Source organism: Palaemon carinicauda, chromosome 9 (assembly GCF_036898095.1).
Source record: "Palaemon carinicauda isolate YSFRI2023 chromosome 9, ASM3689809v2, whole genome shotgun sequence".
NCBI classification, from domain to species: Eukaryota; Metazoa; Arthropoda; class Malacostraca; order Decapoda; family Palaemonidae; genus Palaemon; species Palaemon carinicauda.
The window spans coordinates 134664108-134689416 of record NC_090733.1 but is presented as its reverse complement, the minus strand read 5'-3'; the positions used below and the strand labels follow the sequence as shown (position 1 = coordinate 134689416).

The window sequence follows — 25309 nt, the reverse complement described above, 5'->3', positions numbered from 1 at the left end:
CTGGGCTTCGTGAGGAAGACAGACTAATAAGGCAGAGTAATCGTCTAAGTCAACTTCCTTACCAGGTACCTTTATATATTTGGGTTTTGTTATGATATAACTGTCAAAAACTCTAAGCATATACGCTGTAAACTTAATTAACTCTGGTCTCTACCCACCACCATGGGTGTGAATCGGCTATTATATATTCACCGGCTAAGTTAAATATTTAAAAATGATATTTTAATTATAAAATAAATTTTTGAATATACTTACCCGGTGAATATATAAATTAAAGGCCCCCCCTTCCTCCCCGATAGAGACCCAGCGGGATGAGAAAAATTAGGTCTGTTTACATGTATATGCGGTATCTGGCCGATAGTTGGCGCTAGTGGGCACACCTGCAACCTTCATAGCGATCGCTCGCGAGTTTTTGTGTGTTTTTTCTGTCGAGCCGCCGGAGGCTCAGCTATTATATATTCACCGGGTAAGTATATTCAAAAATTTATTTTATAATTAAAATATCATTTCTCCGGAATTATTAAGAAACTGACAGCTGTTGGATCCCCTTCTGTATAAATACGATGTCTTTGTTTATGTATTCTCATTGTAGAGTTTGATAATGTCCTGAGTGGATGAAAGTACTAACTCCACTCAAGTCTTTTAATATTTTTCTTTCGTGGCTATAATACACAGTATAGTAATTTATATCTATGAAAACATTTTTTTCATCAGTCATTGAGTTCTTAGGGGTATATATAATATAGATTTTGAAATGTGGAAGTATAGCCTACCTATGAAACATTTTTTTAATCTGTCATTGGATTCTTATGGGTATATACAGTATAGATACTGAAATGTGGAAGTATATATATGAATATTTGTTTTTCTAATCAATCATTAGGTTCTTAAGGATATACTGTATATAGATTTTGAAATGTAGAAGTATAGGTATACCTATGAAACAGTTTTTTTCATCGGTTATCGGGTTCCTGTGCCCCTATGAAACCAGTGCGGGATGAAAGCTTTCTTATATTAGTTATTTTCCAGACCCACTGAGTCTATTTCAATTCATTTGTTTCAGTCTGTGCAGTAATCCCTCACCATATCGTGGTTCACCTCTCCTTCTCTTGGTACAATGCAGATTTATAAATGTTACAATATATGATAACGTATATTACAGACTCGTCTTTATATCACTGGTTTCAGAGGGCAGATAGGTTTTACACTTTTTCATATTCTAATTTTTTTCATAAAAGTATGAAAAATTATAGAAATAATGAAAAAGTATACAGTAGATTTCTGTATATACTTTGCAGTTTTTTGGTAATCGCCAAGGTCATGGAATATAATAACAGTAACAGCAAAGAGATTACTGTACAATCTTTACTGTAGGGTGATCAAAGGATTAAAATTTCTAAATGCACATTACCGTTAAAAAGCTCTTAGATAAAGGCTTATATAGGAAGGCACCAAAATGGCCGCGTACACACCCGTAAGGTAACATCAACAAAGCGGCTGAGATAAAAACCAACAAGGTTATTAAATTAAAGAGTGTCGCTACCTAGAAATCCCAAACAGACAAATATAATACTCAACTTGGGAGCAGGGATCTCCAAAACGTCGGACATCTTCAAAAACACAAAACAACGCAGAGCTATGAAAAACACGTCTGAACCTTCGCTGGTGCTAAGGAGGAATGAGGAAGGGAGCGTGGGGAGGGGTAGGGGTGAGGGGAGGATAGTCGTAGTAGAAAGTAGCAGTCGGGTGTAGATCGGCACCTCATAGTTCCGGGGAATGTTGAAGAAGGAGAGGTCTAACTGGTGAGGGACCTATGGTCGTGGTTTTATCACGCCCCAGTTACTGTACCGACACACATTAGAGTGAGCTAGCTGGGTTTATTCCTGGCATTCCATGCATCTTTTTTTCTCAGGTATATTTAGCAGTATTTATGCCTTAGAAATGGTGCTATAAGGAGCATTTCACGGAGCGACACAGGTCGAGCCCAGAAATAGATTTTTCCTTCGTCAAAATCCCTTTTATAGTGCTCATCTTGATGATGATCAGTATTTTATGGCAAAAACTTATTCTTTCCCTCAAGTTCAGAACCTTATTTTTACTTTTATATATAGTACTGTAATGCCTCCTTTCCCTATGTGTTAATTGGTTCCAGGGGACGCGATCGAAGTTGATTTATGATGTAGTTCAGATATCCCTGCTCTATGACATGGTTCATATAATGACATAATAGACAACAAAGTACTTTACTTACAACCAGATACCGTACATTGCTAAAACTTGTGCATAGAGCAATATAAATACATTAAAAATAGTCACTTTACCTTTAACTTGGCATCTCTTCTGCTTACTAAACATGAAAGGGGGTTGTTGGAAGTGATAGAAAATAGTTGTTGGAGGAGATAGACGACAGTGACGTTGTTCGGTACAACTTGGCCTTGATATTAGGTTTCTTTGCTGCGAAACCTGATGTTGATGGCAGTGGCTCGTCAACGTCATTATCAGTCGACGACTCTGTAGCCTTTCGTTTTTCAAACTCTTCGAAGGGACTGATCTGGATCTTGTTATATAATGTTTTCTTCTTGCCACCAAAGAAGCTCATCCTCAGCAGTACAGTATTAGATAATCTTGCAAAATGGTAAGCAATAGAGAACAAGAGAACAAGGATTCAAGATTCAGTATACACTTGGATAGATATTAAAAGCCATGATGCATTCTTTAAGATTAAAGTTCCTTGGTTCTGAATCAAGGAAAGTGCCTTCAATTTTTTGTTGTTCCCGTAACTCCAACAATTGTGTTAGTCAGTGGTTGCCTGTGGGCCTCAATCAACTCTTTAGAATTTATTCTCTTCCAACTCCATCTTAAGTTCCTTACTAAGGGATACCATATTTTCTATATGACCTTTACTGGCTCATCTAAACCTTCAAATTCTTGAATGAATTGACGGCACAGTTTCTTCCATACACATTTCATTACTGTTAATCACTTCTGTCCAATACTGACTGATAATTATTGGAGGATATCCAAAACTCCTGAATGTCCATGCTATCATCGGCCAATGTAGGGTGAATTGCCCGACGTCAGGTATGTCATAGATAGTAATGCTTGAAGAGAGCTGTGATCCCTTGGTTCAAGAGTTGAATGAGAAATGTTGTTTATTTTTGTAAGTAATATAAATCTCTAAAGGTTTAAAGGTTGCTCATGAATGGCAGAGGCAAGGGGGCAGTGACATTGCCCTATCGAGCGGATAATGCCCTAGAGACTAACCATATATACAGTACATATGATCAGTACCCAAGCCCCCTCTTCACCCAAGCTAGGACCAAGGAGGGCCAGGCACTGGCTGCTGATGACACAGCATTTAGACCTATAGGCTGGTGAGGTTGCAGCGACCGAAGAAACTAAAGAGTTTGAGCGGGACTCGAACCCCAGTCTGGAGATTACAAGTCAGGGACGTTACCACATCGGCCACCACAACCCTAATAAATGTTCAACTTCATAATGTTGGAACAGCCATTAAACTTTCAATGAGGTGAACAAAGCTGGCTGTCGCTGCTTTGACTTCAGCCACGGTAGTGTACTCGCTTATTTTTTCCTGCATCCTGCACTGGCCAAGTTTGTTTTTTCTTTCTATTTTCACATGTATACTTCTACTTTGATGATGTATTCTCCCTGGGAAGACATGGAGCTGTGGCCTGGTAAAACTGGACGATGTTACGGTTGCTGCATCATCTGTGTAATATCTGCAGGGGTCATGACTGCTCACAGGTTTCCCCCTGTTTCGAGTGTAGTGGGTGGCCCCCTGTGCAGTGGGTAAAGTTCTCGAAGAAAAGGAAGAAGTCGAGGAGGTATTCGTTGTCATTGGACTTGGCATTCCCTAAGCTGATTCCAAAAAAAGTGCTGTCATCCCTTCTTTTGGTGTGAAGTTGGCTGTTTTTTCTTCCTCTTCCTTTGAAGTCCTCTGAGCTGGAGAAAATAAGAAGAGAAGTAGAGTTCCCTTTAAGAAGTTCCTTGAGTGAGACATAAGTATTTCCTTCCACTAACCTTGGTATGCTACATATTGATGGCTCCTCTTCAGCAGAGATACTCCTGAAGGTTGTAGCAACCAATAAATCTCAGTCTTATGGAGGAGATCTTTTGAAGGCAATGAATGACGTCTTCCAACATCCCTGGAACGACATGGATGCTTGTGCCTTTCCATCCTTCTTGATGCATACGTCATCGAATATCAGCATGACTGGTGGCTTCCAACTGGCCACACTGAATGGTATCCAGATCTGCTAATACTGTATTCTTTTTTTGAGATGACAAGAGAACTACCCCAATGGCCCAACCTCTTGTCAGCCCCATTTGCATAGGTACCACATCTCAGTGGCATCCCTGTTGCTTTATGGGTGGTAACTATCCAGCATCTCCTCCGAGCGAAAGACTTTTCATGAGGCACTGCACAAAAGATGGCCGGGTATCTGCAAAGATCTTCTGCAGTGGTCTACTAGGGAAGGTAGGCCATCCTCTGTGATTGGGTTGTAGACAGGAAATATTTCTTGTCGGAGCTTCTCTGCAATTGATTGCCGATTCTCTAGTCTACCTATGTCAGAAGTTCATCTCGGTTTCCACTGTGAAAGACTGCCGCTTGGCCTTGAGCCGAGTTTTCAGATTGAATAGCGCAAACTTGTCTTCATGGGAGTTGTTTATGCTTATGAGGAACTTTGAGCAGTCTTGTCATTGCAGAAAACTCACGACCCCCCAGAATGGAACATCAGGAGAGTTCTCAGCTCTCATGTCGCCTCCTACAAGGCCTTAAGGATAGCATTGAAAGGGATCTGACCACCAAGACTGTTTCACTGCTTTTGTAGACAAACTGCATGGCATCTCGTATGTCACGAGTCATTTTGAAGATGATAGATCTCCTTTATTTTTGTCTCAAATTTTGTGGCCAAGACACAAGTCTAGGTTTGAGTCCTTTATTTCCTCTCTCCTAAATGAGATTAGTGATCGGGATGGTTTTCCTCTCTGTCCCGTGAGTGTGCTACGGCATTATCTGAAGAGAATCCAACGTTTTAGACCAAAGCACCAAAGGCTGTTCCTCAGCACCAGTAGGGTAATAAGATCACATATCGATCTGGCTTCTTGATACCATCGGACGTGCATACCCTGCTTCCAGAGAGAGGTTAGATGGACCGTCCAGGAAGCAAAGTAAGGGTATCACTACAAACAATCATTACACACTCTCTCTCTCTCTCTCTCTCTCTCTCTCTCTCTCTCTCTCTCTCTCTCTCTCTCTCTCTCTCTCTCTCTCTCTCTCTCTCTCTCTCTCGACAAAACAACATTTTAGGAGTTTAAGTAATTAAGGTTTAGTACATTTTCATCTTGGCAGTTGGCTCCATGGGCCACACTGTATGATATTCATTTTTGGAGGTCCAGGCCGCACTGAAAAGTCTTGAGGGCCGCAAGGTGCACAGGCTTGCTTTAAGAAGAATTTGTCAATACAGTAGTGCAAGTTTTTAAGGTAAAAGTCTGAAAATGCCAGAAAACCTTCACTGCTTATAATCTTTGGTAGTTTACCAACGTGTCCCTAGATACTAGCTCCTCCGAGGGGCGAGAAGCATCGCATCTAAGATGGCAGTCACTATTTAAGTCTAGGATTAGAGGCTGGAATGTTTGGTAGTTGGTAGTTTTTCCTCTTCTTTCTTCTCCTCTCTTAAGGTGCAGCAGTCGTGCTGTTATGAGCTGGGCCAGACACTAGATACAGGTAAGCTAGTCAATCAGATAACTTTTCTATACAACTTAGTTTGTATTGAAGTTCTGTACTGTGTTTCCGTCGTACCATACAAGGTGTAAGATGGACAAAACGTTTACAAACCCATTTCCCTTAAGTGTCCATATATTACATTTGGACACCATATCTACAAGGATATAGGTTCTTCCATGACTACCTACCAGCTCCAGTAGTGGCCTAACCTAATGTCTGTGACATCTTCATGCTCAGACAATTAGGAGGTTGATAGGAGGCGTAACTTCCTCTCCTCCACAGGACCAAAGTACAATGACATTTCCCAGGTTAGTTAACTAGCCAGTTTGGTTATAGGGACTTCCGCCCTCCTAAGGAGAGTCTATTAACGGACAGTAGTTTGTAATCTTGCAGGAATATATCACAATTTCGAAAGTCATTTGTATTTTTCTTAACTAGACAAACATGAATCCTTTAAACTACACTGCCCACTTCAACCTTCATACAAATCCAAGGTTAATGTCAAAGTATTGGTTGCTCCACCTGGCGGGTGTGCGAAGCCTATGCTCCACCCACCAGCAATTATGTTTACCTATTCATAAGTTTAAACGGCCGTTATGGCATTGCTGAAGTCATGCTCCTATGGAAGTACTCTTGTTTGTATGTTCAAAAAGAATAATTGTTACTTTAAAAACTGTTTTTATGGTAGGAAATTCTTGAGTTGTGTAAATACAGTTGTCATGAATAATAATTGTGTTTGAAACTTTACACATTTTATTTATATAATTTGGCTTCAATCTACTACAAATACTCATATACAGTATAAAATACTCTTAAAATTTATTTTCAGAACAAATTCTTGAAATTTGCAGGCGTTTGCAACGATTTAGACCGTGCTGTTTGGAAGTGCTTGAAAGCTGAGGTAAGATAGTTAGTTGAATATTTTATCCATGTAGGGGGCACCACTTACTGTATGCCTTTTAAAACATTGTTAATAACACTAATGGTTCTTTGCCAATTCCTTTAGCCCAGCTTCATTTTTGCCTTTTACATTTATTTGTTCCATTTAGTTTTTTCCTACTATTCTGCTCACTCTCTTAAACTAACTTTCCAATTTTTACCTCCTTTTTTATTATTTTGAGGGTTATAACTCTCTCTCTCTCTCTCTCTCTCTCTCTCTCTCTCTCTCTCTCTCTCTCTCTCTCTCTCTCTCTCTCTCTCTCTCTCTCTCTCAAATATACTTCCATCTAGGGCTAAAGTATTGTAACTTTTTGGATGAGAAAACTATAAGGATAAACAATGTAAATAATTAGTGACATTAAGTTGAATATTCTTCTTCTTTGCATCTTTTCCCACTTCTATGTGGGGTCGATGTTTCTGGCCAGCTTTCTCCATCTACCTCTGTCCCACACTTCATCATCGGTTAATCCCTTGGGTCGAAGGTCATCCTTGATACAGTCCATCCACCTTCGCTTTGGTGTCCCTCTCCTTCTCGTTCCCTGTACCTCCATTTCCATTACTCTCCTCCCAATATACTGTTCATCTCTTCTCATGACATGACCATACCACCTCAGTCTACTTTCTTGGATCTTTGATAGTTTTCTAACTCCTGTGGTACCCCTAATTACCTCATTCCATATCTTATCTCTTGTCACCCCATACATCCATCTCAGCATTCTCATCTCTGCCACATCCAGTTTCTTCTGTATATATACTAGAGTATTAGCATGAGAATCAAATACAGTAATTATCTATGGAAAGTAATTTACAAGTGTAAAAGTACAACAGTTTTTGTTATTGTTAATGTTACTCTACATTTTTGTATTGTCAAGTTACATTTTCTGTGTTTTTTTCACTTTTGTCAGGACGTGTGAGTTCATGAAATTGTAAGGTAATTGCTTTTATTTAAGATGATTTTGGAAGGTTTTGCTATTATTCCTTTTACACCGTGTTCCTTTTTCCCCCATTTTACTCAATATGCCGATTTAGCCTATTTAATTGTATTTCACTGGGCGACACGGGTCTCTCGCCCAGAAATAGATTTTTCCTTCTTCAAAATCCCTTATTTAAGATGGTTGGGATTATTTTGCAACATAAACATTCGAACATTCAAACATTTCTATGGTGTTCAAACTTAAATGGTCATTAAGTTGCAAAGGAAACTTTTACAAAATATAAAAAAAAAATATGTAAAGATATACAGAAATTGTAAATAAATTTAAAAATTAGCAAATAGAAAGGTTACCTACGTATAGCTTAAGTATAATAGTTTCAATTTATGTAATATAAATGTTATAGTACATAGATATTTGTATGTACTGTGCAGTGCATTAAATTTGGATTTTTTTACAGCTTTTATAATTTGCACTACAGTTTTATTTTCCTTTACAGCGTCTCGACAGGCGAGCGAAAAACAGAGAAAAGGGAGAAGAAACCAGAAAAAAAATTCACGAAAGACTAAAAGCTGGTTATACTTGGGATAAAGACTAATTAAAAAACGCAACTTTTCATATGTGATTTTACGGGTGGTATGAATTGATGTAGACCATTGAACTTTCAAATACACTATATAAAGTGATTTTATATATAGTCACCATGAATTTAGTAGAGTTACCAATTGAAAAGACAATTGAGTTGGACCGTAACTATCCCCGTGTTTCCGAAAGGTATTTTTCGGAGTATTTCTTCATACCGACGGAGAAAAATAAAGAGGGAAACGGTGATGGAAAAGGTGAGAAATCAGTTGAAGATGACAGACCAAAGGAAGACGAATCAACAGAAGATCAGTGTGTAGATGGGGGAAGGAATGGAGACGATAACACATTCCAGGATAATAACCACACGTGCGTCCTCATTCACAGCAACAAGCTTTGTCTACTCACCTTATCGCATCATCATCCGGTGTTGTCGGAAAAGAAGAATATAGTAAAGGTAATGGTTTAATTTGTGTTATAGTTTCAGATTATAGAAACACCTCAATATACAAACTTGATAGGTTCCAAGATGTTGTATGCAAGTCAAATCTTTTAACCCTTTTACCCCCAAAGGACATACTGGTACGTTTCACAAAACACATCCCTTTACCCCCATGGACGTACCGGTACGTCCTTGCAAAAAACTGCTATTTACAATTTTTTTTTTTTTGATAATTTTTTGAGAAATTTCAGGCATTTTCCAAGAGAATGAGACCAACCTGACCTCTCTATGACAAAAATTAAAGCTGTTAGAGCAATTTGAAATATATATACTGCAAAATGTGCTTGAATGAAAAATAACCCCTGGGGGTTAAGGGTTGGAAATATCCAAATACCCTGGGGGTAAAAGGGTTAAGTTTTGGCCAGGGCAGGCTTCACGTAACTTGTATGTCTACTGCCTACGATTTTCGGCTGCAAGAGTTGACAAATAATCCCGTTTTATGTTCCAAATATCGTCTTGCTTACTCCATCACTGTAAATAATAATCATTGTTTACAGTACTTATAATACAACATTTTCAATATTTAACTTAGCCGGTGATTATAATAGCTGCAACTCTGTTGCTCGACAGAAAACTCTACGGAAAAAATTCGCCAGCGATCGCTACACAGGTAGGGGGTGTACTTCAACAGCGCCATCTGTCGTCCAGATACCCAGTACTCATTGTAAACAAAGAACTCAATTTTCTCTCTGTCGTGCTACCGGCAAGACCTACTAATTCGCTGTTGCTAACTGGATTTGTTTTCACAACTATTTGGTGAAGTACACTATTCTAGTTTTGAGCTTTCGCTGTGGAGGCTTTCTCTTCAAAAATCCTTGCATTCTTTTTTTGATTACGGATTATTTGTTGATGACTTTGGATAGTTTTTGAATTCCCCTTTGACCAATTCAAAATGGCTAACCCTTCACAAGTCCCAAAATTTAGGAAGTGTAATGCTAGGGACTGTTCAAGGCGTCTTCCGAAGGCCTCTATCGACCCTCACACTGTTTGTTCCAATTGTCGGGATAAAATCTGTCAATTGGAAGATCGATGTGAGGAGTGCGTTGGGCTTTCGGAATTCGATTTTATCGAATTCCAAAAATATACATATAGGCTAGAGAGAGATAGAGTTAGGAGAAGTTCCTCTCGTTCTATTGATATTTCCTCTCCTCATGCCCCACAACCTATTCCTTCCCCTGTAGTGGTTGCTCCTAATCCCCCTTCTGGCACTCAGGAACCTTCGATGGCTGATATGATGCGTGCCATCCAAGCTCTGGGTGAGAGAGTTGAGTCCCTGGCTAGTGACCGTAACCAGCTCATGGCGGATGTCAAGGAGCTGAAGTGTAAAAGTGCAGTGGGAAGTGTTAAAGTGAGTGATAGTGTTGTGGATAGTGTTGCGCTTGAGAGTTCGTCTGTTCGTGCCTGTCGTCCTCCTAGTCCGGGACCTCTTGCAAGCTCCCAAGTCCAGGGGAGAAGCAATGTCGTACGACCAATGGGTTCGAGAGGCTTTAATCAGCGAACAGACGTTCCCTCCGTGGTATCGGGCGCATCTCCCCAAGATCGCCCCTGCCGCACAAAGACGAGAGAGCCCATTTATTCCTTGTCTTCGGAAGGTGTTTCTCGCAAGAAACAATGGACCAAGGTCTCACGACCATTAAAGCGCAAGTCGGTCCCTTCCGCGCAAGTCCAACGGCCCAGCTGTAGCCACTGGGTCAGTTCGGACTCGCTGCAGTCTTTCGATGACTGCTCACCCCCTAAGAGAGGCAAAGCGGTACCGCCTCAGACAGTTACACCGTCTGTCGCCGCACCTGCTCCTGCAGACCCTAAGTGGTCTTTGCTGCAGAGCATGCAGTCCCAATTAACGTCTCTGATGCAGGACTTGCGTGCGGAGAAGGTTGCTGCTGCACCAGCTAGTACAGCCTCTTGCCTACAACCACCCACACGCTCGGTTGTGCGTCCTGTGGACACTGAGGCGACCTTCTTGCGCACTCCAGTTGAGAGAGTTCCGCCACCCATGCGTTCCAGTGTGCCCTGCCAGCCGCATGTTGACGTTCAGCGACGCACGGAGCCTTCCGTTGACGTTCGTGAGGTACAACAACCATCAGAGTTGTTTTGTTTTGACGCGGTGCGTCAACCTCCGCAACCCAGTGTAGTTGCCACTGCTCACCCACATCAGGCTAGACAGTCTGGAGTAGACGCTGTGCGTCCCTGCGCTGCTATGGTTGTTGCCAGCTCACAGACTGGGCAACAGTTCCATGACGTTGCGTCCGGCTCAGTCACGCATGCACCCGTGCGACCGGACTCGGCTAACCAGCCGTTACCTACTCCATTGCCGCTTCCTCCTCAATACTCGGATGAGGGACTTTCTGATGATGATGGTGCTGCACGCGTAGATGAACCACATTCAGATCTAGACGAGCCTAAGTCTACGCAACCCTCTTTGGACTTTAGGAAGGTTTTAGCACTGTTCAAAGAGATGTTTCCGGACCAGTTTGTGTCTGTGGCTCCGCGCTCTCCTCCGTCAGAGTTTGTTTTAGGTATGCCGTCATCCACGCCTGCCTTTACTAGACTCGTACTCGCACGCTCGTCCAAGAGAGCTTTACGAGTGATAGGAGAATGGATGCAGTCCAAAAAGAGTCTAGGGAAGACAGCCTTTACGTTTCCCCCTGCTAGACTCTCTTCTAGATCGAGCGTCTGGTATGCCACGGGAGAAGTTCTCGGCTTGGGAGTTCCTGCCTCTGCCCAGGGCGACTTCTCAAGTCTTGTAGACTCTCCCCGCCGGCTAGCCATGAGACGCTCAAAGATATGTTGGTCATCTTCGGACCTGGACCACCTTTTGAAAGGGATATTTAGAGCCTTCGAGGTCTTCAACTTTTTAGACTGGTGTCTGGGAGCTCTAAGCAGAAAGATCTCTCCGACAGAGAAGGAGACTTCCTTGCTCATCATGTCCTGCACGGACAAGGCCGTACATGACGGATCTAATGAGCTTGCTGCATCTTTCGTGTCCGGAGTCCTCAAGAAGCGTGAGAACCTTTGCTCTTTCCTGTCAGCTGGAGTTACACCTTGCCAAAGATCCGAACTTCTGTTTGCTCCTCTTTCCAAGTGCCTCTTTCCAGAGGACCTGATTAAGGAGATTGCTGCTTCTTTGATACAGAAGGATACTCACGATCTGGTTGCGTCCTCTGCTCGCAAAGCCACCCCTTTGCCTACCTTGTCAGCTAGACCAAGGATGGACACTCCAGCGTCCCGATTTATTCCGCCCTTTCGTGGCAGAGCCTCCAGCAGAGGAGGTGCTCGTGCCGAAGGGAGACGTGGAAAGAAGAAAGGAACCAAGTCCTTTAAAGGCAGAGTCTGACTGCCAGCTTCTTCAGACAGCAGTGGGAGCCAGACCCAAGAACTTCTGGCAGACCTGGGAGAAGAGAGGCGCAGATGCACAATCTGTGAAGTTGCTCAGAGAGGGGTACAAGATCCCGTTTGTACGAAAACCCCCTCTAGCAACGTCTCCCATCGATCTCTCTCCCAGGTACAGAGAGGAAGACAAGAGACGAGCATTGAAACAGGAAGTGTCTCTCTTACTAGAAAAGGGAGCGGTAGTCAAAGTCCTGGACCATCAAACCCCGGGCTTCTACAACCGTCTCTTCTTAGTGGCAAAGAAGACAGGAGGGTGGAGGCCGGTGCTAGACTTCAGTGCGCTGAATGTCTTTGTCACAAAGCAGACGTTCTCCATGGAGACCACAAAGTCCGTTCTAGCAGCGGTCAGAAGGGAAGACTGGATGGTCTCTTTAGACCTAAGGGACGCATACTTCCACGTCCCCATCCACCCAGACTCCCAACCTTTTCTGAGATTTGTTTACGAAAAGGTTGTCTACCAGTTTCAAGCCCTGTGCTTTGGCCTAAGCAGAGCTCCTCTTGTGTTTACGAGGCTGATGAGGAATGTAGCCAAATTCCTTCATTTAGCGGACATCCGAGCCTCCCTCTATTTGGACGACTGGCTTCTAAGAGCTTCTTCCAGTCGTCGCTGTCTGAAGGATCTAAAGTGGACTCTAGATCTGACCAAGGAATTGGGTCTCCTTGTCAATTTGGAAAAGTCTCAAGTGGTCCCATCCCAAACTATTTTGTATTTAGGGATGGAGATTCACAGTCTAGCTTTTCGGGCTTTTCCGTCGGCCCCCAGAACAAGCCAAGCCCAATTATGCATCCAGAACATGCTGAAGAAGGAACGATGTTCAGTCAGGCAGTGGATGAGTCTGATAGGGACCCTATCATCCCTGGAACAGTTCGTGTCGTTAGGAAGACTACACCTCCGTCCTCTTCAATATCACCTAGCTTTTTACTGGAAAAAGGACAAGACGCTAGAAGCGGTCTCGATCCCCATTTCCGAGAAGATGAAGTCTTGCCTGACATGGTGGAAGGACAGTATCAGCCTCAGAGAGGGTCTGCCCCTGGCTGTTCAGACTCCCAACCACGTTCTCTTCTCGGACGCATCGGACATAGGCTGGGGCGCGACATTAGACGGTCGGGAATGCTCGGGAATTTGGAACTCGAGTCAAAGGACAATGCATATCAACTGCAAGGAGCTACTGGCAGTTCATCTGGCCTTGAAAAGCTTCAAGTCTCTCCTTCAAGGCAAAGTGGTGGAGGTGAACTCGGACAACACCACGGCTTTGGCGTACATCTCCAAGCAAGGAGGGACCCACTCTATGACGTTGTACGAGATCGCAAGGGACCTCCTCACCTGGTCAAAAGGTCAAAACATTTCGCTAGTAACGAGGTTCATCCAAGGCAACTTGAATGTCATGGCAGATTGTCTCAGTCGGAAGGGACAAATCATTCCAACAGAATGGACCCTCCACAAGGATGTGTGCAAGAGACTTTGGGCCACATGGGGCCAGCCAACCATAGATCTCTTCGCAACCTCGATGACCAAGAGGCTCCCAATATATTGCTCACCAATCCCGGACCCAGCAGCAGTTCATATAGATGCCTTTCTCCTAGGTTGGTCACATCTAGACCTATATGCATTCCCTCCGTTCAAGATTGTCAACAAGGTACTGCAGAAGTTCGCCTCTCACGAAGCGACAAGGTTGACGTTAGTTGCTCCCCTCTGGCCCGCGAGAGAATGGTTCACCGAGGTACTTCGATGGCTAGTGGACGTTCCCAGAACTCTTCCTCTAAGGGTGGATCTTCTACGTCAGCCACACGTAAAGAAGGTACACCAAGGCCTCCACGCTCTTCGTCTGACTGCCTTCAGACTATCGAAAGACTCTCGAGAGCTAGAGGCTTTTCGAAGGAGGTAGCCAGGGCGATTGCTAGAGCAAGGAGGACATCCACCCTTAGAGTCTACCAATCGAAGTGGGAAGTCTTCCGAAACTGGTGTAAGTCAGTATCTGTATCCTCGACCAGTACCTCTGTAACTCAAATAGCTGACTTCCTTTTATACCTGAGGAAAGAACGATCTCTTTCAGCTACCACTATCAAGGGTTACAGAAGCATGTTGGCATCAGTCTTCCGTCACAGAGGCTTAGATCTTTCTAACAATAAAGATCTACAGGACCTCCTTAAGTCTTTTGAGACCACGAAGGAGCGTCGTTTGGCTACACCTGGTTGGAATTTAGACGTGGTACTAAGATTCCTCATGTCAGAAAGGTTCGAGCCGCTACAATCAGCCTCCCTTAAAGATCTCACCTTAAATACTCTTTTCCTGGTTTGCTTAGCCACAGCTAAAAGAGTCAGTGAGATTCACGCCTTCAGCAGGAACATAGGATTTTCATCTGAAACGGCTACATGTTCTCTACAACTTGGTTTTCTAGCCAAAAACGAGCTACCTTCTCGTCCTTGGCCGAAATCGTTCGATATTCCAAGCCTATCGAATATGGTTGGAAATGAACTAGAAAGAGTCTTATGCCCTGTGAGAGCTCTTTAAGTTCTATTTAAGACGAACTAAACCTTTACGAGGACAGTCGGAAGCTTTATGGTGTTCAGTTAAGAAACCATCTTTGCCTATGTCAAAGAATGCTTTATCCTATTTTATCAGACTGTTAATACGAGAAGCTCATTCACATCTGAGTGAGGAAGACCAAGCTTTGCTGAAGGTAAGGACACATGAAGTTAGAGCTGTCGCAACTTCCGTGGCCTTTAAACAAAATAGATCTCTGCGAAGTATAATGGACGCAACCTATTGGAGAAGCAAGTCAGTGTTCGCGTCTTTTTATCTTAAGGATGTCCAGTCTCTTTACGAGGACTGCTACACTCTGGGACCATTCGTAGCAGCGAGTGCAGTAGTGGGTGCGGGCTCAACCACTACAATTCCCTAATTCCATAACCTTTTTAATCTTTCTCTTGAAATGTTTTTATTGTTGTTTTTGGGTTGTCCGGAAGGCTAAGAAGCCTTTCGCATCCTGGTTGATTTGGCGGGTGGTCAAATTCTTTTCTTGAGAAGCGCCTAGATTAGAGGTTTTGATGAGGTCCTGTTGTATGGGTTGCAACCCTTCATACTTCAGATCCTAGGGGTCGCTCAGCATCCTAAGAGGATCGCGAGGCTCCGTAAGGAAGACGTACTTAAAAAAGGCAGAGTAATTGTTCAAGTCGACTTCCTTACCAGGTACCTATTTATTTTGTTTTTGTTATTTTGATAACTTCTAAAATGAAATAAAAAATTCTTAGCTCATAATGATGTAAACATAATTTGCTGGTCTCTACCCACCCCCCTGGGTGTGAATCAGCTATTATAATCACCGGCTAAGTTAAATATTGAAAAATGTTATTTTGATAATAAAATAAATTTTTTAATATACTTACCGGTGATTATAAATTAAAGGACCCTCCCTTCCTCCCCAATAGAGACGCAGTGGACCGAGGAGAAAATTGAGTTCTTTGTTTACAATGAGTACTGGGTATCTGGACGACAGATGGCGCTGTTGAAGTACACCCCCTACCTGTGTAGCGATCGCTGGCGAATTTTTTCCGTAGAGTTTTCTGTCAAGCAACAGAGTTGCAGCTATTATAATTACCGGGTAAGTATATTCAAAAATTTATATTATTATCTAAATAACATTTTTATTATAAACTATACAATATTTGTGATTTATATCAGTTAGATTTGTTTTCTTGTCTCCCCAAATGTTTGTATGTTGCTGTAGCCTGATTGGTAACATCTCTGCCTGGTGTTTTCCAGTCGGGGGTTCGAGTCCCACTCAGACCCGCTAGTGCCATTAGTGTCTGCAACCTTACAACATCCTTGTGAGCTAAGGTTTGGAGGTTTGGGGGTAGCCTATAGGTCCATCTGCTGAGTCATCAGCAGCCACTGCCTGGCCCTCCTTGGTCCTAGCTTGGGTGGAAAGGAGGCTTGGGCGCTGATCATATAATATATGGTCAGTTTCTAGGGCATTGTCCTGCTTGATAGGGCAATGTCACTGTCCCTTGCCTCTGCCATTCATGAGCGACCTTTAAACCTTAAAACCTTTTAATAGCGTGTTGAATAGGGTTTTATAGCATAAATTTAACCAATCATGATTAAGGTTGTATAGCATAGCTTTAACCAATCAAGAAATTCTGTTTATTTTTTGCAGTTTTTTTGTCAACAATTGTGAAAGTAAACTTGGAATGGAAACTTTCCTGCATTTTGTATACTTTTAAAGTACTGTACTATCATTGCACCAAATGGGCCATCCGAAGTTGATATAATCATCACAAGAGTATTAATTTTGTCATTATTAGCTGCTGCCCATGTGGCTGTTCTTGGGAATAATAGCCTGTCATTTTGGTAATGAATTGTCTTTTTAATTGATGTGGTTTTATTTGCATTAAGTAATGTAAATTTTTTTGTACAATACAGTAATACCTTATCTTCACAACATACATCAGTTTTGTGTATACAGTCTATTTGGAATTAAGCTACTGTACTATATTCTTAAAAATTTATAGTAATAGACTATTTTTTTTTTTTTTATGGATTATTTCTAAAGGATACTATTGTGCTTCCTTGGTTCTTGTTATTTCTGAGATGAAGCCATACACTTGTCATTATTTAATTGCAAATATTTGAAGAGTCTGTTTGGGTTTTTTATTCCTGCACAACTGTTGTCTGTGGCATATGGAAGGTAAATTTAGTTACCCTAAGTTGTGAATTTAGTTTTGGACATTTGCTTTATCCCTGTTGGATACCGGGGTAGCAGATGTCTAGGAGTGGTTCCACAAAGTACAAATTTGGGATATTAATCTTCAGTCATCATGATGAGTAATGAACACAATAATTTGAGTTTTATAATGTAGGTAGACTGTAATTGACATTGAGGTGGATTGCATTAATTGATTTGGGATAAGTGTTTAACCCTGGATAGGTACGGTGGGTCGTTCGCGACCCCGAGCGTCAAAAAAAAACAGGTTTTTCTCACGTGACTCACCCCCGTGACTGAATTTGTGGGTGATCGACCTGCAGGAGGTGTCTCCCCTACACGCTCTAGTAGTGTCCAGATGTGCATTGCTGTAGCTGTACTCCTTACCCGATTTCTGAGACGCGTCGGGGTCGAGCGCGACCGAGTTTACCCTTCTAAGGTAGTTTGCATAATTATCAAAGTTATTACGTATTATGAAATTGTCGTAGAATGGTGCAACTTGTATAGGTTATCAGTTGTGGAAAGTCTTGGTGGATTGTTTGGCTACCATGTGCATGATTTTTTTTTTAGTTAAAATGTCGTTCATCACCACGAGGACCATTTTACCGCGAGTGCCCCTTTTTCATTTTTTTTCATTTTTTTGCCAAGTCATTTTTCCGTAAGATATTGCCAAATAGTGTCGTAAAACTTTTGCTTGTTTAGTGTTGGAAAGTGTGTCTAGATGATCTGGCTACCCATGCATGACTTTGTTTTTGTCAGATACGACGTAGTTATTGGTATATTGGGTATTTAACTGCGGTTACCAATTTCTGTTTTTTTTCAATATTTGTAAAAATTACTACGTAGTAAGGAATTGCCGTATATTATTCATTTTTTTTTCATGTTTATGTGTTAGAAAGTGTGCCTTGATGGTTGGGCTAACACGTGCATGTCTTTTTTTTTATCTGAGATGCCGTATATTAGAATGTCGGGCATTTTACTGCGAGTACCCCTTTTTCATTTTTTTTCATTTTTTTGCCAAGTCATTTTTCCGTAAGATATTGCGAAATAGTGTCGTAAAACTTTTGCTTTTTTAGTGTTGGAAAGTGTGTCTAGATCATCTGTCTACCCTTGCGTGATTTTGTTTTTATCAGATACGACGTAGTTATTGGTATATTGGGTATTTAACTGCGGTTGCCAATTTCTGTTTTTTTTTCAATATTTGTAAAAATTTACTACGTAGTAAGGAATTGCCGTATATTATTGATTTTTTTTTCCTGTTTATGTGTTAGAAAGTGTGCCTTGATGGTTGGGCTAACACGTGCATGTCTTTTTTTTTATCTGAGATGCCGTATATTAGAATGTTGGGCATTTTTCCGCGAGTACCCCTTTTAATTTGTTTTGCATTTTTTTGCTTAGTCATGTTACCGTAAGGAATTGGCAAGTAGTGTCGCAAAACTTATATTTTTATAGTGTTGGAAAGTGTTTCTAGATGATCTGGCTACCCATGCCTATTTTTTTTTTAGCCAGATATGGCGTATATATAAGTATGTGTTCGATTTTCCTGTCATTGCCATTTTTTCGTTTTTTCCCATTTCTTTCAAAATTACTACGTACTAAGGAACTATCACAGAGTAATGATTCATTTAGATGTTTATTTGTCGGAAAATGTGCCTTGATGGTTTGCCTAGCACGTGGCTGAATTTTTTTTTCTGAAATGCCGTATATTAGAATGTTAGCCATTTTTCCGCGAGTGCCCCTTTTTATTTGTTTTGCATTTTTTTGCTTAGTCATGTTACCGTAAGGAATTGGCAAGTAGTGTCGCAAAACTTATATTTTTATAGTGTTGGAAAGTGTTTCTAGATGATCTGGCTACCCATGCTTATCTTTTTTTTAGCCAAATATGGCGTATATATAGGTGTGTTCAATTTTCCGGTGATTGCCATTTTTTCATTTTTTCCCAATTCTTTCAAAATTACTACGTACTAAGGAACTATCACAGAGTAATGATTCCTCTAGATGTTTATTTGTCGGAAAATTTTGTTTACTTTTTTTTTGATTGAATATCATCAAATTTTTTTAGCTAAAATATTATATTGTTTTACATTTTTTTTTATTTCGATTTTATTTCCCTTCAAAAAAATTTTTTTGGGTCAGAATTTTAATTTTATAGTCGTAAAATAATCGACAATTATCCAGCAACCCACCATACAATTTTTATGCATATCCAATAATAATTAGATTAGTAAATAACACCTTGAAATTGACATACCCTTCCTACATTTCAAGTGGCAGATTAGGGAGTCTGAGTCAGTGTGGTTGGCGGCCATTTTGTGGACATATCCGAAGCGTAAGCTGCCCTATCTATATATATTCTTGTTCCCTATAGAATTTGTGATATTTTGGTATATTTTTACCTGCATAAATATCATATTATATATTAAATATATGTATTTTTTACGAAATTTCTAAGTACTCAAAAAATTACCTTTAGATATGGCCCCTGATATAAATGTAATTTACAAAATAATGAAGATTTTTTTACATATTTCTATTTTAGGATAACATATGTTTATTCCCTAAAAAAATTAGCCACTTCCTATTTCATTTGGGTACCCAAAAAAATTCATGAAATTTGGACAAATTTTTTTGGCCAAAAAAAGTTACCCTTTTTTTCTCATTTCAGATCTTCACCTCCATGGGTCTGACTTCATCCAAAATACATCAAGATGTGTCCTAAACATTCAAGAATCAATTCCTAAAAGGATTTGTGTATATACGTATAAACTTTTTTTTTATGAATTTTTATGTCAGGTCTTTTTTTTTCTACTTAATTTTTTAAAATATTTATAATAAATAGTTTTTCTGCAGATGAGTAGTATTTATCTTTACAGTTGTTTTAAGCATTCATTGAAGTTTTTTTGGCAAAAGAAAAAAGGAGGTTACTGCAAAAACTGATTTTTCAAGAATTTTTTTTGGCGTCGGGGTCGTTCGCGTCCGAGTATACCCTTAAAGGGGTGTCCGAGGAGCGTACCTATCCAGGGTTAAAGCCCTCATTATTAGCCTGTATTTTTAGGTAATTATAGCATAGTTTTGATGATAGATGTGTCCATTTCTCCTACCCAATGAGTTAATCGATTAGGTTTGCAATGGGAAGGTTTGTATATTTATAATATTGTTTTGGAATGGTTTAAAATATCCTAGGCAACAAACAGTGATTTAGCATAGTACATCCCAACCTTTCAACATGTATAGTAAATTAGACTGAAATTTTTATTGTTGATTGATCTGGAGAGAGTATCTCAAAAGGGTAGTGCTCTCTGCGTCTTATCCATTTCATATTGCTGTGGCCTGATTGTTAACGTCTCTGCCTGGTGTTTGCCAGACGGGGGTTCGAGTCCCGCTCAGACTCGTTAGTGCCATTAGTGTTTGCAATCTTACCATCCTTGTGAGCTAAGGTTGGGGGAGCATATAGGTCTATCTGCTGAGTTATCAGCAGCCACTGCCTAGCCCTACCTGGTCCTAGTTTGGGTGGATAGGAGGCTTGGGCACTGATCATGAAATATATGGTCAGTCTCTAGGGCATTGTCCTGATTGCTAGGGCAATGTCACTGTCCCTTGCCTCTGCCATTCATGAGCAACCTTTAAACCTTTAAACTTGACGCACATACTTTTAGCCAAATATTATACCTCTTATTCCCTACTCCCTTTTTTTTTTTTTAACTTCCTGTCAAACTTTTCTTAACTTTTATTCCATAGTGCATCTGAACGCTGTTCCTCCAGTTTGCGCATCAGTGTAGAATAGTTTCCCTAAGTGTCAGATCTTGTGGCTGAGAAAAAAAAAAAATTAAAAAAAATTGCATCCAGTAGAGAGCCTCAAGTAGAGGTGATCACTCATGGTGTCCTTAAACTTTTATGGTACCTTTATAGCTGTTATTATTGTAAACAGATTATACTCAAGTTGGGGGTAAGAATTTTAACACAGGTCAGATAGTTATAAATTTAGTTACAAAAATTTTGAATACAGTTGTTAGGTATCATATTTGTTATAAGTTTATTTACAAAAAGTTTGGATATAGTTGATAAGTATCATATGTATTATAAATTTGCAGAATTTTCGAATATAGTTGCTAAGATATCATATATATTCTAAGTTTATTCACTGAATTTTCAAATATAGTTCATAAGTATCATGTTTTACAAATTTATATGCAGAAATTTTGATGCATGGGCTAGATTTCTTATTATATTATGAATTTATTTGCAGATAGATTTTGATGTAGGAAAATTCAATAGACTAGAGAATCAAGTGTCTGGAAAGGGAAAGCGTGGTGCTCAGATGATTGGTCCCAGGTCACCCCTGTGCAAAGTAATCTGTGCCGACGGGTCTTCGTATACCATCTTGGCTGGAGTGAACGGTAAACTTGTAGAGGTAGGTGTTTATGCATTTAGTCAAGTTTTTATTATTATTATCATATTATTATTATTATTATTATTGTTATTATTATTATTACATGCTAAGCTACAACACTAGTTGGAAAAGCAGGATTCTATAAGCCCAGGGGCTCCAACAGGGAAAATAGCCCAGTGAGGAAAGGAAACGGGAAAAATAAAGTATTTTAAAAACAGTAACAACCTTAAAATAAATATTTCCTGTATAGACTATAAAAACTTTAACAAAACAAGAGAAAGAGAAAATAGATAGAATAGTTGACTGAGTGTACCCTCAAGCAAGAAAACTCCAACCCAAGACATTGGAAGACCATGGTACAGAGGCTATGGCACTACCCAAGACTAGAAAATAATGGTTTGATTTTGGAGTGTCCTTCTCCTAGAAGAGCTGCTTACTATAGCTAAAGAGTCTCTTCTACCCTTACCATGTAGAAAGTAGCTACTGGACAATTACAGTGCAGTAGTTAACCCCTTGGCTGAAGAAGAATTGTTTGGTAATTTTGAGTGTTGTCAGGTGTATAAGGACAGGGAGAATCTGTAAAGAATAGGCCAGACTATTCGGCTTATGTGTAGGCAAAGGGAAATTGAACCATAACCAGATGAGATAAAGAAGTACTGTAATAAAACATATCATTCAAATACAATAAGCAAGATAACATTTGTAATAACCTGATATCTATTTCATATGAAACCCAACTATTTGTTGACTTTTGTAGCAGGAAATTATAGGCATGGGATTCAGGTAATGCCTAGGATAAAATTTAACAAAATTCAACTCATAAACAGCTTCTTGGAACCAATTAAGTTTTGTAAGTTGAGGAGCTTCTGTACTGTAACTCAAAGCAAATGTAGTGAAATGTAATATGGTAGTTAACTAGGAGCTGATACCTTTAACCCTTTTACCCCCGTTGGACGTACTGGTACGTTTCACAAAACTCATCCCTTTATCCCCATGGATGTACCGGTATGTCCTTGCAAAAAAACTGCTATTTGCATTTTTTTGCAAATGTATGATAACTTTATGTGAAACTTCAGGCAATTTCCAAAATAATGACAAAAATTAAGGCTGTTAGCGCAATTTAAAAAAAAAATATATTGAAAAATGTGCTTGAAAAAAAAAAAAAACGCCTGGGGGTTAAGGGTTGGAAAGTTCCAAATAGCGTTGGGGGTAAAAGGGTTAATATTAACTTGTTTGAGGTAGTACAGTGACACAAACTGTAATGGCCAGGTGGTACCCTATGGTTGGGCAAAATATTAATTTGTATGCTAACAATTCCTATGATAGTTCTTTGTCCTTTCTAAACCAAAGGCATTTTATTTTGATAATTTTTTTCAATTGTAAGAATCACTTCTCCATTTCATGATATAATTTGAATGTTAATAACTGTTTAGAATTCTCTCACCTTTCATAGTTCTTTTTTTAATTTTATAATCCAATCCATGAGTTGATGCTTTGATATACGTTTCACTAACAAAATTTATCATAGATTGAATTTTGATTTTGAAATTTAATATTTCTTTACTCACCTGAGCTTCATATTACTTCCATCTTGAAGCTGGTTAATTGTAAATATCTATCCTAAAATTTTAAAAAAAATTATCATTTTCTTTCCCTTGCAAAGCCTTTTTCCCTCTACTGCAGTGAAGTATTTAGATTATGCTATATCATGGTGTATGGCAATATTAAAGATCTTCAAAACACAGACTCAAAGGTTAGATATTGTAACATTACATTTAGATTCCAGTAATGAGGCCTGATAGCCAAAGCTTTTGCAAAGGACCTTAACACATCTACAATATTGCGTGAAAGGAATAAAAGGGATTTTGACAAAGGAAAAATCTATTTCTGGGCGAGGAACCTGTGTCGCTCCGTGAAATGCTCCTTATAGCACCATTTCTAAGGCATAAATATTGCTAGATATACCAGAGACAAAAAGATGCATGGAATGCCAGAAATAAACCCAGCTCGTTCACTCTAACGAGTGTCGGTATAGTAACTGGGGCGTGTTAGAACCACGACCGTAGGTCCCTCACCAGTTAGACCTCTCCTTCTTCAACATCCCCCAGAACTACGAGGTGCCGATATACACCCGACTGCTGCCTTCTACTACGACTATCCTCCCCTCACCGCTACCCCTCCCCACGCTCCCTCCCTCATTCTTAAGATACCTAAGGATGCTGTTAACAATGGATTTTAAGACCCTTAATATCAACATGATGCTAGTAACAATGTTTTCTAAGACCCTTGATATCCAAAATACACTTCCTTTCATTAAATGGGAAATGCAAAAAACAATTATTACCCAAACTAGTTCTTGTAACTAAAACCTTCCTGGACTAGCGCCAATCAAAAAACACATTCCACTGCATTTGGTATATGTTATTGTAGATTGTCTTTTGGAATCTAAAGGATCAAGAAAACCCTTCTCTCTGAGTATATGGTTTTGTCTCCATGTGATTTGATGATGAAGCACTTGTGGGTTTCGGTGAATTAAGTTTGTTACTGTTGGTTGTCTGTGAAAATTGATTAGGATTTACCAACCTTTTCAACACCCTAAACAATCGTACCTGCTGTTCCTGAATCCTTTTTAAGGATATTTTCAAATTCAGCTAGTTGTATAGGTACAACAGAACTCTTGGTGGTCAGACATCTCTTGCCATTTCAAGATAGGAGGTATCACCCAGGGGAACACTTGTGGAGCAGTCATGAATCCAAAACATTAGCACCTGAATTAATAAACATTTTAGTCATTCATAAATCAAAAGGATTGTTTTTATTCCAGATGAATAGTAAGTTGAATATAAAGTTTCCTTTCCTCAATGGGCTATTACCCCTGTTGGGGCCCATGGCTTATAGCATCCTGCTTTTCCAACTAGGGTTATAGCTTAACAAGTAATAATAATAATCTGTTACATCTATCAAAATCAGCTAAACCCCATTCCTTATTGCCCTTAGAACTGTAGAAGGAATTTCCATTGAACACTTTGTGAGAATTGTTAACTTGTTTATAATAAAAAGATCTAGGACTTGCCTCCAATCGCCCTGATGCCTTAGGCCCTAGGAAAATTTTTTGTTAAACCCTGGCTGCTCTGTTATTAAACATGAAGGTCATGCTACACTGGTCAGTAATTAAACTTGAGTGGTTAGTTACAAATTGTCTCCACTTTCTAATGACGTATGGTTCCTTCTCAACATTAAGATGCCTCTTTTCTGTGCCATTCAGTATTCTAGAAAATAAGGCTGTTGAGCAACCTTTTCGAGTGAACATGATTGTTGTAATTTTTGGTGGATGCATCGATCAGGATGCTGTCCATGATAATGTTGACTACAGCCCAAGATATGTCTTCTTTCATATACAACTTTTTTGCAATGTTGCACTCTGAGGATAATGAAAACATCACTACCCCCAACAAGATGGCAGATCCTTCTAGATTACTCGGATCAACATGGCACAATGGGTAAATAAGCCAATACGTCATTGTAGGGGCTTCTTGTCACTGGAAGTTCCAGCAGAAGATGTAGGGGATCCGAGTCTGAACTTCTGTCCCTTTACGAGAGAGTAACCCAGGATATTGACTGATATCAAAGCAAACTTGCAATTGGATATGAATATCATCCCCACTGCACTGGTAACCAAAAGTACCTCAAATTTAAATCATATTCCCTGCTAGCACAATAGAATATCAAATTGTCTTTATATGCATACATTTCCTTGAGATTATAGTCTGATATGGGGTCATTCATCACTCGTTTAAAAGCCTCTACGGCATTTGGATCTGCTTGAATTGGTACAGCCTCCGTCCAACTTGGAACACTTTGTGCGGTTTTTCTGCGGCATCTATTTCTACTTGATAGCCGGCATAGGAAAGGTAAATGACATTGAAGAGCTTGTTCTTGCTTATCTTTTTGACTTACTAGGTGATGTTTTTTGGGGAAGGCATCTAGCATGGTAAACCTTTTGATAGTTTGTGAAAAGTCCACCACCGGATGCTTCCTCTTGGTTTTGTTGCGAGTCACTTCTACTAAAGCATTCCACGAAGAATAACTTGGTTTTATAACATCCTCCTTAAGGATTAATTT

At 40.0% G+C, this 25309-nt stretch overlaps 1 protein-coding gene across 5 annotated transcripts in view; it reads left to right on the top strand.

Moving 5' to 3' along the window:
• The window catches only part of LOC137647156 (protein Abitram), a 69865-nt gene that overhangs the window by 38169 nt on the left and 6387 nt on the right, over window positions 1-25309 (top strand). For 4 of the 5 annotated variants that reach the window (XM_068380430.1, XM_068380435.1, XM_068380432.1 and 1 more), the window contains 3 exons: window positions 6579-6650; window positions 8120-8659; window positions 21044-21208. In XM_068380430.1, the coding sequence (XP_068236531.1) occupies window positions 8324-8659; window positions 21044-21208 (501 nt within the window). In that variant the 5' untranslated portion in view covers window positions 6579-6650; window positions 8120-8323. The remainder of the gene's footprint in view (window positions 1-6578; window positions 6651-8119; window positions 8660-21043; window positions 21209-25309) is intronic. The other variant, XM_068380434.1, reaches the window with a different exon arrangement.